The sequence below is a fragment of the Falco biarmicus genome, chromosome 6, assembly GCF_023638135.1.
Source record: "Falco biarmicus isolate bFalBia1 chromosome 6, bFalBia1.pri, whole genome shotgun sequence".
Taxonomy (NCBI): Eukaryota; Metazoa; Chordata; class Aves; order Falconiformes; family Falconidae; genus Falco; species Falco biarmicus.
Genome location: NC_079293.1, coordinates 19,541,167 through 19,557,807, shown reverse-complemented (window position 1 = coordinate 19,557,807; position 16,641 = coordinate 19,541,167). Strand labels below are relative to the sequence as shown.

Here is a 16,641-nt window from a genome sequence, read left to right as displayed (position 1 = left end):
TAGTTGTTAGCTATAATGGTCTATAATGGTTGCATGTGGAAAACTGAAAATTTTAAACTGACACTGCTAGTCAGAAAAGTCTGAAGCTATTCATCATTCTTAACCTTGCCAACAAGTTCTAGGGGTTCCTATGTCTGTAATTACAGGATTTCTCATTTTTTCTCATCTTTGGCGGTAAAGGAAAGCTGATGTCCAGGCACCTGTCATGTCATCTTATTTTTCTGTCTTATAGCCTACTTTGTTTTTTCACCTTTCCCCATGGTTGTATTGATTTAGTTAGGATGGGTGCACTTTTTACATCTTTCTAGGACCAAAGCAGAGGTACTAATTTGGGCAGGAAATCACAGTCAAAATTGAGTTTGCAGCCAGAGGAAACTGGAAAAATATCAGTATCAAAGGACTGATAAGAGGAGAAAGGCCAGCCAGAATGTAAATTATAGTTTTAAATAATTGCTGTTTAAAACTACTGAATAGTAATCATTCATTACAATTACCAATTATTTTCAGCTATAAGCTACAATTACTTGAATAGAATAAATTAATGTAGCACAATATATAGATTGTTTCTAAAAACAGCCTTGAAGTTTTGGATCCTCATTACAACCTTCCTAGATAAAAGCAGAGAAATTAACCTGATTCTTGAATATTCCCATGCTATATAAGGCTCTGGTTTTTGGCTCGTGTACTAGTAGGACTGAAGATTGTTACTTGTGAAATACAGCTGTAAAGATCAAAAGTGAGTCTATGAGTTGGAAGCAACTTCAGAACCATCTGATGGCCCTACAATAGCCTGAGAAAAAAGGGACCGGAATAGTACAAAACAGATAGCATAATAATATTGTACTCTCCCTTACACTTCATTTGCACATGCATGCACTGCTTTCCCCTGCCTCCCTCCCACCCCCCAAAAAACATCCTATATCCCTTCTATATTGGCCAGGCCACAAAGGGTAAGTATCTTGTTGAGTCCTAAGTGAAGGTCTTTTTTTTACTCTATCACAGCATACATACAGGTTTGAAAGTACACTGAAGCTTATTCCTTTCAGAACTTCTGTCAACTCTTAAGGCATAGGAGCATTCGGACTAAGTAACATACAACTCAAAAGCGGTATTTATTGGTTGAAATCCTTTCTTGAAAAGTATCTAAGGCCTGGATTCTAGACCCAAAGACAAAATGAGAGCTAATATACTTAGGCTGGAATTTAACCAGTTGCAAATGTAAAACTGTTCCTATCGAGTCAATTCTTAGCATGAATGCACTTTATTCTTGAAAACTAGCCTGGAAAAACATATTTTATCGTCACATTTTAAATAATGTGTCACAACATTCTTAGGAAAACAAAGTCTGAGTTCACTTACTTGAAAAGCAGCTCATACAAAACAGGACTTTGCTCTTACTGTCCTTCAGCTCCAAGAAGCACCTGCTCAAACTTAGAAGAAAGAATATGTTTTGAGGTTGGATGCCTCTTTTACGGTGTAGTTCAGTTAATGTACAGGAAGTATCATGTCTTTAAAGTACCGGGAATATTTACAAATACTATTTCCTTTGAGTTACCGAAATACATGTTTTATATTTCAGATGACTTAGAAAAATCTTATTGGCAGACTATAAAGAAATACTTAATGCAACTGGGCTCCTAAAAATATATGTATAGGAACACTGAAGCATGTCATTTATAACACAGCCTGTATTCCAGACCTAAAAAAAGTTCAGAAAGTGTGTTCTATTTTAGAGCACAGCTATGCAACTCTTCAGGATTCAGAGATTAATGATAAATAAAAGGACCAGTTAACTTAATACCACCTTTCCCAGTGTTTTATTAATAATAATGCTGCTGCAAATGTGTATTAGAACTCACACTGATGCTCACCAGATGTCTTTTTGCTGGTCAGAAAAGAAAACGCTAACTCAAAAAGATTTTTTGCAATAAAAGCAACCTGTAAAATAAAACAGGCACAAAAAGCATAGAAGAAAAATTGCACAGCAAGGAGGGGAGGCAATTAACTTGAAAAATGTACAACTGAAAATTAAAACATAGTTTGGCTGTTTTCTGCTTGGTAACGGTAATTAAAGAGGACTGCTTGTCTTACTGAAGCAATAAAACAAAATATTGTCTGCTTAGCAAATGATCTCTAACTTGCAAAACTATGCAGTTCTGAATGCAAATGAAATACATTTAATTTCTCCCAAACTATTTTTTTCAGTTTCTACATTTTGTACGCATCCTTCTGCATTCTTGAGTCTTTGAATCTCTTTGAAGTGCATGGACAGAACATTTGCCCAGAATACTCACTGGACCATCTTGTATGCTATGTGTTGCACCATAAAAGCTACAATTCAAAAGCTGGCTTTGCAGGGTAATATCAGGACAAGCTGCAGGTTTCCCAGTTTGTGTGGATCCAGTATTTTCACTTCTTTATAGATAAGGTATTAAGGAACTGTTAACAACATTTCTGACCTGAAGCTGAAGAAGCAGTAGGATCTTAGGTTTCTTTGGCCTTGGTTTACAGTAAGTTTTTTTTCTTAACCCAACTTTGGCAAAAGTAGTGGTCTGATTAGTTTTTGTATTAAAAATTATAATTTTTTTAATAAAAAATCGTGAGGAAGGGTAATTTTCTGCACATTCTGAACAGGAAAATCAGGATCTGGCTTTGGATCTAGTACGATACAAGGACCCAAAAAATATAGTGCAATTCTTTTGTGTGGATTTGACTCCAGACTTTTAGCCAAAGAGCTTAATTCTGATGGCAGTGAGGCTTGGCTTCAGATACTGGAGAACATCATGACCATGCTGAAGCATACATATTTGACATAGACGAGGTTTTCTGCCCAGGGAGATTGGACTGAAAAGAGTACAACCTTGCTTTTAAAGGATGTTTTGTGCCTTCCCAGGGTGTCACATCCCAGGGTCTTTAATGTTCAGAAATTTATGCAAATCCAGCAAACTGTATCAAAACAGTACGAGGTATGTCCTCACTGTTGTGAGGCCACATACAATGTGGGCCCATGTCTGATTTCAATCATCCAACATAACCTGCGCAGTAGAGTGCCTAATAGTGGTGTCCTTCCACCATGAGAACCCTTACTGAATGTCTTACTAAATGTTTTTTTGAGTCAATGTACTCAACTTTTGAGTTTATATTACTTTAATAATAAATCTATTCATGTTATGGTAGTTATATTTAATAAATCTTGTGTTGTTACTATTTTTGCTCAAACTCTGTGTATAAAACTCAAATGTAGAATTGAAGCTGTGAAGTTCTTGGAACTTCCAAGAGCAATTAAGTGTGACTGCTTATTTGGAGTTGAAAATAATGCAGTAGAAAGTCTTTTGGCTAAGAATACAACAAATTTTGATTACAGATAAGGGCATGTTATCTTCTTTTCAACTGTAAGGCTAGCAGTAGGCTTAGGCATAGAATTTCTCTCGGATAAATGTTTCAATATAAAAATTTCATCCTTTCCTCATTTGAAGTAATGCAATTCTATTATTGATTGGTTATGTATTCACATTGTGTATATCTTCTATTCCAAAGTATTACATAGCTTATATAATGTTGTCTGAGTGTATCTTCATCATGAATTTTAAAAATTATTGAATATGCTACATTACGTTGCTTCTGAAGACTAAAATAGTAGCTGGGTTTTAAGTTTTTCAAATTTACCCAGATACAGACTGCTTCTTGTTATCTTTGATATCTAGCTTGTCAATGGTATCTAAATTGTGTTTTATTTATACAAAGATTGTTCATATAATGAACAGTCATGGGTCTTTTAGTCTAATAGTCTACACTCTACAGAGACAATTCCAAGGAACTCCATTCTTAAATGTGATTAATTGCTTGAACACTTAATGGAGAACAGTTCTGTACTGATAAGAGAGGACAGATGGAGTTGCATCAGAGTATGTTCTCTCTTCTGTTCTATGATTCATTACTGAATCATTACTGAATGAGTTACTCTTGGGTCTTCTTTGGCCAGTGCTACCAGCTGTAATCCAATTCAAAATGTTTTTGTGGCCTTAGCTCAGTACATTTCTCAAAGGAAACTGAATTTTAGCAGACTTTGTGAGCTTACCACTTGTGGTTATGGTAATATATTGGAGGGGCAGAAATGGGAATGATTATTTCTTAGGAGCTGTAGGTGTCTAGAGAAATAATTAGAAATTCATATGCTGATTTTGAAAATCAGGAGGAGTTAAAAATAATGTATAAAAGTCATTCAGTCTACTTTTTCTACAAAATTGAATTCCTTATGTATACATACTTGTCCATGTTTGTGTAGCTACAGGTAATTCTCAGCTAAGATTTTTCCAACCCTCTTTTTACATGTATTTTTTTATGACCATGTTATGTTACGTATTTGTCTGATATTGCTAAAATTCATGTTCAGTCCTACCTTTGTGCATGCTGGAGGCTTTCACAGTCATTGCTGATAAGCAAAGGATACTTCTTCCTCTTCTAACTTCTGTCATACTAATTCTCAAAAAGCTTGTTTAAATTCTGTATGGGGCAGACACTCATACTTTGCACATAAGCTGTGGAGGGTATGGCAGGGGAATGGAGGGGTGCTTTTTTAAGGTATCTCAAAATTGCTGGTTTGAGGACTGCTGTACTTTTTGAGTATACCTTGTGTGTTACGTTACTCGGACAACTTCTTTTCACTAGACAAGATTTAAGAGTAAAAGAATGTTTAATTAAAAACCTGGACTTAAAATACTGAAATTGTTCCCAAAAAAAAAGCTACACTATCAAAATAAAATTATTAAAGTTATACTTTACAATAAATATACCCTTATTTCGTCAGCATTTCAGCTAGTTTCTGCCTTTCTTTTGGAAGAAACTGGAATAATTTTAAATTACAGTTTTTCTTTGCTGCAGGTAAGCTGCCATTTCCTTTCTACCTGATCAGAAGGAAAAGGCAAAAGACAAGTACTATCCTTTTTTCTGTGGCGTCCTCGATTGCAAATCCTTTCCTTTTCATTTTTAAAATGAAAACTTACATTCCTGTCTTCTGTTATATTGGATGCTTTGATATCAGACATGATGAAGGCATTTCCTTGCTTCCTTGTCCTCAAAGTTTAATATTTCTAGTATATGTGTTAATTAGTACAGCCTTTTCCCTGGTGATACTGTAATTATGAAGTTGTTTAGTCCTTTTAATGGAACAGTTTCTAATTTAAGGGTATTTTCAAAGGGAAAAAACTTTTCTAATCTTTGATGTTTTCTTCTCTCTTCCACATTTCTAGCCCACAAGGACACTAGTTATGACGAGCATGTCTTCTGGGTAAGTATTAAATATTTTGATTCTGTAGTCAGCACACCATTGAAACCTGAATGTTAATAATCATTTTATGCCTATACAAAATGAAATTTATCTTGGGGTCATGTGTTAAAATATTTTATTACATTCTGTATCCTAGGTAGGAACACACGCATACATATGTATGTCATGGCTATTTACACTGTATGTGTATATTTGTGTTGTTCCATAGGTGAGCTTAACCTGGATTCAGAGCAATAAAACTAAAATCTTAAGCAAGTTTTGAATTTTTTTGAAAGAAGCGTAAAAAGTAGTTTTATTTAGTGAATTGTTCAGACTTTCAGCACAAGACAGCTTTTTTTCCCCATACACTTTAATAATTTCTGTTTAAAAAGTCATAATCTGAAACATCAGTTTAAAATGTTTTCTTTCATACAAATAGTTGCTGAATAAATATCAGTTGTAGGTCTTTTTAGCCACTTAGTTTCAAAGCATTAGAAGCAGCTGCCACTGCATATTTTGGGAGAGAGTTTATAAATTTTTGGCATGCTTTTATCATTCTCTTTAAAGTCTTACAGCATAAAGAACATCCAACAAAAACACAATTCCATATTTTATGCTACACTCGCTTACAGTTTTTTAATTCTTTTGCAAAACTCAAGATATTTTTACTACCTACAAATCTGTTTCAGGTTTAAAGGAATTAAATCTTGACAGTTACATAGATAAAAGTAGTCAGAAACAGCACTTAGTGGCTATCCCTTTAGAAGTTCTTTGTAAATGGTTGTCAATAGCTATTAAGTATGCTAATACATGTCAGAGACATAAAATAGAATTAATACTTTTCTTGTATTTAATATGACTGGATGCTAGTAACACCAAGACTACAAAATGTACTTCGCAAATCATATAATACAGGATCACTGTGGGGGAGGTAAAGATAATAGCTAAAGTGTAGATAGCAGTAGCAGAAAACAGAGGCTGTGATCTGCCTAAAAGAGAACAAATCCTGGCAGAGCTGGGGAATAAGTTATTTTACTGAAAGAGGTAATTCATATATTATTTCTTTTATGTTGCTTGTATGTTGATTTTTTCCCACTAGCCAATTACTAATTCGTTAGATAAACAATATATTGTGACAACAATTGCTTTTCATCAGAACTTCATCAAGATTGTGCTTTTGTCTCTCTACAATTGTAAAAGGATGAAGGGAAAGGGACTGCTTCTGAAAGAACCAAAGCACTGAAAACAGTCCTCCTAAATACAACCCAATGGCCAAAAAGCCAATTCTACTACCCAGTAGCTACAGCCTCAAAAAGTGGTTCATTAGAATTTAAATTTTAAGATATATGATTTCAGTGGGTTTATGGCATCGGGATTTGAGATTGTATTAAATGCTGCTCACAGATTCACAGCCAGCAACTACCTTTTTTTCTGAATCACAAATTCAGTGAAATTTTGCTGTAAATTTGCATTTGTCACTTTTTACAGCTGACTGGAGTATAAATTAGCGAGTTTTCACTGCAATTTATAATATATCTTAGAATCAGTTTTTTCTTGTACAACAGGACTTTTTTTTTGGACGGAATTTTGTGTAGACACAAGAAAGAACTAAGAAAAGGTTCAGGTAGAGCATGGAAATGCATCCCCTGAGCATGCAGTCTAGGCAGGGCCAGCCCATATGGGTTGCAATGTTACAAAAACATTCACTTGTAGGCTATATATAAAGCTTATAAAATACAAAGGGAATACTAAATATTCTAGTAACATTCAAAGCCATATAGCCAAGGCCATGATTCATACTGAAGTGAGGGTCAGTGGTTTGGGGTTTTTTAAGTGTCTCCACACACAATATCACCTTTTGAGTTAAGTGTGAAGTTAACTTGCTATATATACTTGTTTTATATATATATATAATATATATATATATAACTTGTTATATATGCATAATGATCTGTTTTTATTATTCATTTATTTGTTAGAAAATTATTAAAAATAGATTGCTGCATTCTCTGTGAAGAATTTTTTGCAATTTTGTTAGAGTTCCTGTGACTAGTATTTGTTTTAGATGGGATATTTTGGGAGTTTTAATTCAGTTACTTTCTGCGGAGTGAAAGATACTGAGAACGAAGTAGCCCCAGAGACTTCTGAGGATGCTTTGAGTGTGCTCACATTATGTCAGTGATTAACTTAAATGTTTTACCCAAGAGAATCCAGGGAGACCTTATAGCAGCCTTCCAGTACCTAAAGAGGGCCTACAGGAAAGCTAAAGAGGGACTTTCTACAAGGGCATGGAGTGATAAAACAAGGGGCAATGGCTTTAAACTGAAAGAGGGTAGAATGAGATTAGATATTAGGAAGAAATTCTTTACTATGAGGGTGGTAAGACACTGGAACAGGTTGCCCAGAGAAGCTGTAGATGCCCCATCCCTGGGAGTGTTCAAGGCCAGGCTGGATGGGGCTTTGAGCAACTGGTCTAGTGGAAGGTGTCCCTGCCCATGGCAGGGGGGTTGGAACTAGATGATCTTTGAAGGTCCCTTCCAACCCAAACCATTTTATGATATTCTATGTGACTGTGTTCAACATTCTGCTTCTTTTATCTTGTGTAGCATGTCATGGACATTTCCAAGTCAGCCAGGGGAGCAGAGAAGGCACTGGAACTGAGCTTTCATTTACAGATCTTTAATGATCATTTATAATAATGATATATAAAAATAATCATTAATAAGAACAGTAAATTGTTCTCATGCAATAGCTTTTCTCTAGAGATACCAAGATCTCACTGTTTTCACAATGATGTATTTATGTACTTCAGCGTAGCCATGTTGAGAACTCAAGTTAGAATTCCAGTTATAGGTGGCCATTCTGGATTTTATATTTAATTTCATATATTCAACTATAATTATATTTAAGGGTAAGTGAATTTTTAATTGAAACATTGGCTCAGATATATAGGTAGCAAGCCACAACTTTAGGACTTCTCTCAAATTTAGACACAGCATTTTATTCAGATGCCAAAAAAATGGTTCTTCCTAGTGAAAACCTCTTAAGGGTGTTGTGTCTAAATGTTTACGTTTCCTGGTAATACTTTTTTGATAGTACTACAAAAAAAACAAAGAATGAGGCTCTACTGTACTAGGCATTGTACACAAACAGTATGATAGATAATTCCTGACTCCAAAGCTTCTATTTAAAAATATAACATAGATGTTGGGGGACAAAAGAGGTTTGATGCGCAAGTAGATATGATCATGTGCTGTTTGGACTCTGTGGGAAGGCTGAGTTTAGCGCTAGCAAGTGGGTAGAGGTTCAGTGAGGAAAAGATAAATTATAGTGAGGAAAGAAATTAGATGAATTTGTGTTGTGCATATATGCTTTTATAATTCTGCATAGTCATTCAACATTGTATGGTGGGGGGTTTTTTCCTTTTCTTCTTGTTAGGGAGCAAAATACGGTAATTCAGGTGGTGAATAAACTTGGAAACTTTTTATTCTCAGATGACGTATGTGAAACAACAAGTCAAGTAGTTACAGGGAGTCCTCGTCGTACCTTGAATGTTATGCTGGGAATTGCTTGTGGGTGTTGGATTGTTTCTTATGAATGGGTAAGAAATATTTTTTTAATTTCACTACCCGGTAAATTAAACTTTTTTTGTATAGCTGAAATATCAACCATATAACCATGTCTGTGTCCATGGTATATACAATTGTACAATGTGCAGATATTCAGGCTTACCTAGAGTTAGTTCAATTAGAGGAAGTTTGTCTGTGTGAAGCTGTTACCATGACTTTGTCTTTTAGTATTTAATCTAACCAAAGTATTCCTATATTTTACCTTCGTATGTACTTCAGAAGTGTCTGAAGTCTCATCTCGTGGATGAGAAATTCATGTCACATGCATTGGGTTTGGACAGATTGAAAGCTAAACAAACCATTTCTGCTCAATGTTAGCCAAGCTGCATTAATCGGTTTGAATTTTTTAATATATGATTCTGTTCTGAAACATGTATTGTGTTCAGCATTGGTAAAAATGAAGGGGAGTTGTTACGTATTTTGCTACATAGTGCGAAAACTGTAAAATAGAAAAAAAAATACGTAAAGCTATTTGTAACATTTGGAGACTTTGTAATTTACAGAAATGGTTCCCAAACATCCAAATCAAATAATCACTGTATATCCTCAAAATTTCTTGTGGACTAGCATATAGAGTTAAAAGGCTGTTACCATAAAGATAAGATAATCATGAACTGCTGTACTGAACCCAGATGGGATGGAGTTAATTTTCTTCATCATAGCCTGGATGGTGCTTAGACTGGTGACCAAAAGAGTGGTGGTAAGCCACTCGTGTTTTAGCTGTTGTTCAACATTGCTTACACAGTATCGTTATTCTCTTTTTTTGTCAGCCCCCTGCAGCAAGTAGGCTGGGGATGCACAAGAAGTTGGGAGGGGACTCAGCTGGGACAGTTGACCCCAACTGATCCAAGATTTTCCATACCGTATGATATCACATTCAGCTATAAAACTGGGAGGGTTTTTTTCCAAAGCAGCCATTGCTTGTAGACTGGCTGAGCATTAGTCTGCTGGTGGGAATGATTACTTTTACATTACTTGGGGGTGTTAGAACTTTTTTCTTCCCCCTTCACTTATTAGTGGCCTTTATCTTAACCCACAAGGTGGGGCGGGGAGTGGGGGAGGGGGGAGTTGTTCTTGCTTTTGCCTATCCAGTTCTCTCCCCAATCCTGCTGGGGTAGGGAGTGAGTAGTGACCAGGTAAAGATTTTACCTGTCAGCCCAGGATTAAACACCTCAGTTGTTCACTGTGATAATACAGATTAACTACTTGATCTGACAGTGCAAATGACAGTTTTTCAGCTTTCCTCATGTTTCCAGAGCTCTAAAACATAGCTGGAATTTATATGGAAATAGCTCTTCATTTTATACTGAAAAGGGTTGTAGAATAACTTTAAATTTCATGGTTTCCTTTTTCTTATAAATACTTCAGAATTTAGTTATTGGGCTGAAAACAAACTCTTTTTGCTTGTTTGTTTTCAAGCTGTCTGGCACTTAACCAGTGTGAAGCTTGTCCTACATGATGTACATGTTGTTATCTGAAGATGCTATTATGGTACACTTTGGGGGTTTCAGAAGTTCATGGGGATTAATTTCCCTTGGAATAAAGGGCTTTGCATCTTTAGTCACATTAACGGTCCAGTAATGTGTCTTTGTGGCAAAAAAAAAAAACAACCGAAAAACAATAGCACCCTTGGCTGCATTAAGAGGAACATATTTGAGGAGGGGCTTTGGACAAGACAAACTGCACAGATCTATTCCAGCCTCGACTATTACATGATTCTTTGTGTCTGTGAATGAAATACATTGAAATATCTGTCTCACACTTAGTTTTGTATGCAGTTTTAAACAAGTAATAACATATTTGGTGTAAGTTCCTTTCTCCTAATATTGTAGGTAAACACAAAAGCTGTATAATTCCTTGAGAAGCTTCAAATAACTACTAAAATAGCTAAAGATGTAGACAGCTAGTACAAAAGTCCAGTAAAATAGTTTCCTATCTTTGTTCATAAGGCAGTATTTGGATAATCAGTATTCTGACAATTGCTGTCCTGAAATTTCATTGCCCATGTTACGCGCTGCACTTTTATGAACCAATCCATGGTGAAAACATCAACACATACTCTTTATAGACCAGTACTGACTAGTAGCAATGCCAGATTTTCTTGCTGCCTTACAGTCTACCTTTTAGACTTATCACAGGATCATATCTATCCCTCTTATAATACCAGTAAGTTAAATGGAATTGTTCCAAGGATTAGTTAGTTCTTGTAAATATTATTGGATCAAATGCTGAAGTTGTCTTCACTCGTTTTATTGAGCCGCTGCTTAGACAAAGTTCTGAAGTTACTAGGAGAGCTGCATGAGAAGGAACTAGAGAAAAATTTCAGAATTCAGTTCTCCAAATCAAAGTTTGTTCAGTGTTATAATATCTGTTTATCTGTGAATATTGCTATTTTTAATTTTTTTTAGAACTGTGCCTAAACCTTTCATGAGGCTGGATATAGCTTTGTCCATAAATGTCTAATTCCTCAAGTAATTAAGTAATCTGTTGCACTGAAATAAAATAGTGCTTTGACCTTCTTACAAAAATATTTCTTGATCTGGTTAAATGTATGTATTTTATCACATAGGCGCATTATTGTCTTACTTCTAATTGTGCCACTGGCATAATTTTGCCATCTTTTTACTCAGTTTTTTTAACTGAATAATTTAACTAGAGAAGAGAAAGCTGAAGCCTTACTTAACCATCATGAGGAATTTCATAGAAGATTAGTCTGGAGAATTTCATTTAAGCAAAATAATCTTTTCCTTTTATTAATGCTACAATACTGAGTCTTTTAAATGCCTTTCTATATGGTAGTCAATCCTGCCATAGTACTTTCATTGGTAAAATACCAATGGTATTGATTTTGAGCAGTGATAATTGTCTTTTGGAAGATATTTCTTAATGTTTTAAAAAGCTAAAATATCACTTACCTCTACCTTTTTGCTTGTAACTTGGAGAGATAATTTAGGCTGCAATGTTTTTTTTTCTTCTGACAAAAGGGTAAAACTTACAAAGATAGATGTTGGAGAAATATCAAACTTACTGTTTAAGGTTTAATCTTCATAGCACTCTGTTTATATATTTCAGGATGAGTTAGTCAAGCATAAATCCCGTATGATCAGTATGCTAGCTGGATGGGTAAGAGGCCTTAAATTATGTCTAGTCAAGGAGTGTGTTTTCAGACCCTTGAGAACTTGATGTGTGACATAAATTTTCCTATATGGTGTGAATAAAAGAACACAACTAATATGGGTATGCAAAGGAAAACTTTGCACACAGGCTAACCTTATATAGCTGTATAATCTGCAGGACACTTGTTGGAGCTCCATGCCATACAGGTTGCCTGCTGCTGAATTAGATAAAATAGTCCATACTTTGGAACTATTATATAGTAACATAAGATCGATCAACTTGAATCTTGAGTTCAAACCCAAAGGAAAACATTCTTTAAGGCTGTAAGAATGCCACAGAAAAACTATGCATTTCTCGCTTCTCTTCCCTCTTCCTATTTCCTCCTTTCTTGGTCCTCCATGACCAGCAAGACTGCATCCTACTAGAACTGGATACAGTCTTAATATCTCAGTGTTATCAGTTGTATTTTGCCAACTTCTGATACTCCTATACTCAGTATTCATGCTTGATCCATACTGTACTGCTTTATCACAACATTTTAAGCTAGATCTTTTGTAACTGCACATTTGAAAACTTCTAGATAGCTCTTCTCAATATGAACACATATTCTGAAGTATTTCAGCTTTTCGTAGCCCTTTTTCACATTCTAAGGAACTGTTGAATATGAAGATATTACTGGCAACAATAAAACATAGTTTACTCAAGGATAATATTGCAAATCATAACTTGTTTTCGTCCTAGATTAATTTGAACCATTTTGTTAGTGTTGCTATGAAAATATACTGGTTGAAAATTTGTCTCTGCCAAAGTCAGAAGCAAAATTTCAGTTACTTAGAATGGAGAGCTTTTGCCTTTCTGTTCATGAAAACTGAATGTTTTGGTGACTGGTAACCTAATTATTTACTGCAGGACCTGTTCATGAACTCTGTATCTAATTTTCTTTTTATGTAGGAAAGTAGATATGATGCCTTTGTACTCAATTCCAGAACCATGATGGACAAGCATTAATCCATCTTTTGTGAAGATAAACAAAATTAAATTCTAAACAAAATTCTGTAAATACTACAAGGATTAACAGAGGCTGTTACCATATAATTGGCCTGGAAAATGCAATGGGATTGCTTAAACCCAAGAGATTAGTTATGATTATGTCTTAATAATTTGCATTGTTTGCCTGCTACTCTTGGTACAAACATCATTTTGGTACTATAAGGACATGATGTACACATTTTACAGCATGGTACATCTGTTCCTCCTCAAAGTTATTTACAAAGAAGTTATTTTCATGCAGCTTGTGTCTAAGAATTGTATTAGGCATTACAGTTTTCTTGGTTCAGTTAAAGTCAGTTCATACTGTCATTAAAAGAAAAATGGCTTGGATTTACACGTTTCTTTTATTTGCAATAAATATATACGACTATAAGTATAAAGCTAACAGATTTCAGTATTCTTGTAAAAAGTAACTATTTTAAGGTACTACCTTAAAATCCTAAGCTGCAGTCTTAACTATGTTTTTAAGAAGTTACTATGCTTTTCTTCACTAAACACAGCAATGCATTACTATGTTTTGAATAGTTTTTAAAGGTCATTGACTTATTAATGTGCTTATCTCTTATTTTTAGATTTAATATGATAGAATTATTTTCTCCTTTTTGTACAGCTGTTGCATTTTCAAATATTTGGTTGTGTGTTTTCTGAAAGTAAACATAATATTCTTTGGATTTTAGTCAAAGTTCAACAGTAAGTTTGAAGATGTGCTGGTTTTCATTATTAACAAATAAAAATGATCACTGTTCACTTCCAATAGCCTGCAAAACTGGACACCTCCCCTCCCACGTAAAACACTACTTGCCACATCATGCAAAGCACCACCTTTTGTATCAGTTGATACTACAGGTTGCTAGCTCCTCTGAAAGTCATCAAGCATAAACTACTTTGCACTAAAGACTATAGAACTTGTTTTTAATAACAAAATTACTTTCTAAATTCAGTTTGCATTTGCTTCTTGCAGCAACAGGTTCAGCGCAAAACAGCCCTTTGCAGAAAGTTGTTTTTTTTTCCTAAATACAATTAGGCCATTTTATAAGATTTACTTTACTAGTTTATCATCAGACTGTTCAGTTTAGAACCTTGTTTAGTTAGTGAGCTGTAACAGTGTAAAGGATAACTTTATCATGCTTGATACCTATTATGCCAGTTTTTGCCTAAGGGGAACATTTCATAGCACTGGTTCCCAAATTTCATGAGGTAAAGTTTTATAATGTACATTAAAACTAGGCATATATGGATTTGTACGGCATCTTCCAAAAGAATAAAAAAATACAGAATATTTCAGTTAATTGTGAGTCAAGCATGGTAATAATTTCATGCACTGATGAAATTCAGCTTGTTCCAAGGTGAGTAATGACAACAATTTAATGGTGCATGGCTGTGCTAACAGTAAGAAACAGACATCATCTATTTGAAATGGCTAGAGAACTATGTAGGGAAAATGTGACTGCCAGGGGTAGAAGAATTATCCTGAACACAGGGATTTACTTTCTAATAAATTCCATATATCTCATTTTGGGGGTATATGTACACTCCTCGTTCACTTACTACCTGTTGCTGTAGGAGCAGCCAAGGTATTGAGGGTTGCTGTGCTTTTTAAGGTTGCATGTATGAATCGTGCTGTCTCTCACTAGTGGGTAACAATGCTTTTTGGAACTCATGTTTAAGGTGTGCCAGATGGCACCTACAGAAAGGATGCTGTGAAGCTCAGTTATCTGTAAAAGGGGAAAGTTGTTGAACTGTGTGACAGTGGACAAACATGGTAAAGAACTTGCCAGCCAATGTGAGAGGCTTTATTGCTCCAATCACATTGATGAAGCCAATGAGAAGAATAAACCCCTCTTCCACCAGTGTGCTTCAGAATTTAGACTGTGTGGAAATTAGTAGCAAAATGTCCTTTGTACAACTCAAGGGCAGAGCCATGGTAGGAGCTTCAGTCTTTTTCCATTTTCCCATAAAGATGATGCTTTTACCACTTGAGGCATAGTCTCTGAACACTGTGAGGCTTTTAGTATTGGAGTCTTAACAGTTGCAACTTATAATGATAAATTGTTTTGAAGAATGGTTTAGAAAATCAGCCCAGGAAAAATACTGGATAGAGTAGTTTGGGGAAAGTTTTATATATAAAAAAAAAAAAATAAACCCAGCATATTTAGAAATTGAAAATATAACCATTTCAAGTAGGTTTATTTCTGTTAACCGTTTTGTGGTGGCCCTGATGGGAACAGAAGTCTGGAAGTACTCTGAAGTGTTAGGATTGCTAGTCTCCAAGAATCATATTGATCCAACGTTTCAGAGCTCAGTTGAACACAACGGATTATGTATTTTCCAGACAGTTGGTACTCTGCACTGTTAGCATCCTTTTTTTGTACTCTACCACATGTCATTGACAAAGGAGGATAATAAAGAGAATGAAATTGAACTTTTCTTCTTTGCAAGCTATTTATATATGTAATTTGGATTATATACAATAGTTGCATAATCCCAGTCAGTAGAAGGGATTGATACTGGTCCATTATTTTTTAACATCTTCATATGTGATTTGGATGATGGGGAGGAGTGCAACCTCAGCAAGTTTGTGGATGTTACAAAACTGTGAGGAGCGTTTGATACACCAGATAGGTGTTCCCATTCAGAGGGACCTTGACAGGCTGGAGAAATGGGTCAACAGAAACTTCATGAAGTTCAATGATTAACTGAACCAAGAGAACAGAACTTATACAGTGTGACTTCCCTTTTCAGATCTTTAATTTTATGTATCATGATGCAGAAAGTTGAATTTTCTAACATTCTCACAAGGTTTTCAAATTTAATGTAGCCATGCATAGAAACAGGACTTCGGTATTTTAATGATTTCTTTCACTTGTAAAATTTTTATGTTTCTGATTGCTTGATTTTTCAGTGAATCATTTGATTTGGGTAAATGAAATATCAAACCAACTATTACAACTGCACTGTTACTTCTAATTACACATTCAAAGAGTTTGCTATTTTAGAAATTGGAAGACTTCTAGTTACCTCTTAATTTATTTTAGGTTCTGTCGTCTTTGGAATTGGGCCATTGGATCTCAGAGGAACCGTATGAGCTTTCATCCAGCTTCCCTGCAGCTCCTGTAAGTTTAATGGCCCTTTAAGCCTGTGACCTTTCTATTGTTTATCTGGGAAATGACTGGCCCTTTAAATAGGCTTTGTCAACAAGGCAGCGTACTAGAAAAAATATTTTTCTAAAGCAAATACTGTAAGGTGTTATTTTCTCCTTTCTCCACTACTTTTTTAAATGCATGCAAAAACTTTTGGTTTGCATGGAAAATGCAAAAAATTGATTCACCAGTTAGCTTCTGAATAAACTAGCTTTTTTTTAAAGTATAAACATCCTTTTATTTCTTTGTGGTGTATTTTATATCTGTGTTTGTATATAAGCTGGAGAGACACATTATCACCTAACAGAAAGAATATTCAGATCATGGATTCAGTATTTTCAGTCCAGAAATTACTTTGGCAAAGGAAAATTTATGTGGGCTTCTAAAACTACTATGTGGATAAAATGAAGCATTTTTCTTGCCTTTAGTGATCATTCCC

General features: G+C 35.0%; 1 protein-coding gene across 1 annotated transcript in view; it reads left to right on the top strand.

Moving 5' to 3' along the window:
* Positions 1–16,641, top strand: part of MCPH1 (microcephalin 1) — a 135,572-nt gene that overhangs the window by 34,510 nt on the left and 84,421 nt on the right. Inside the window, 3 exon segments of the mRNA XM_056343376.1 lie at positions 5,250–5,287; positions 8,705–8,867; positions 16,098–16,175. Coding sequence (XP_056199351.1) covers positions 5,250–5,287; positions 8,705–8,867; positions 16,098–16,175 — 279 coding nt within the window.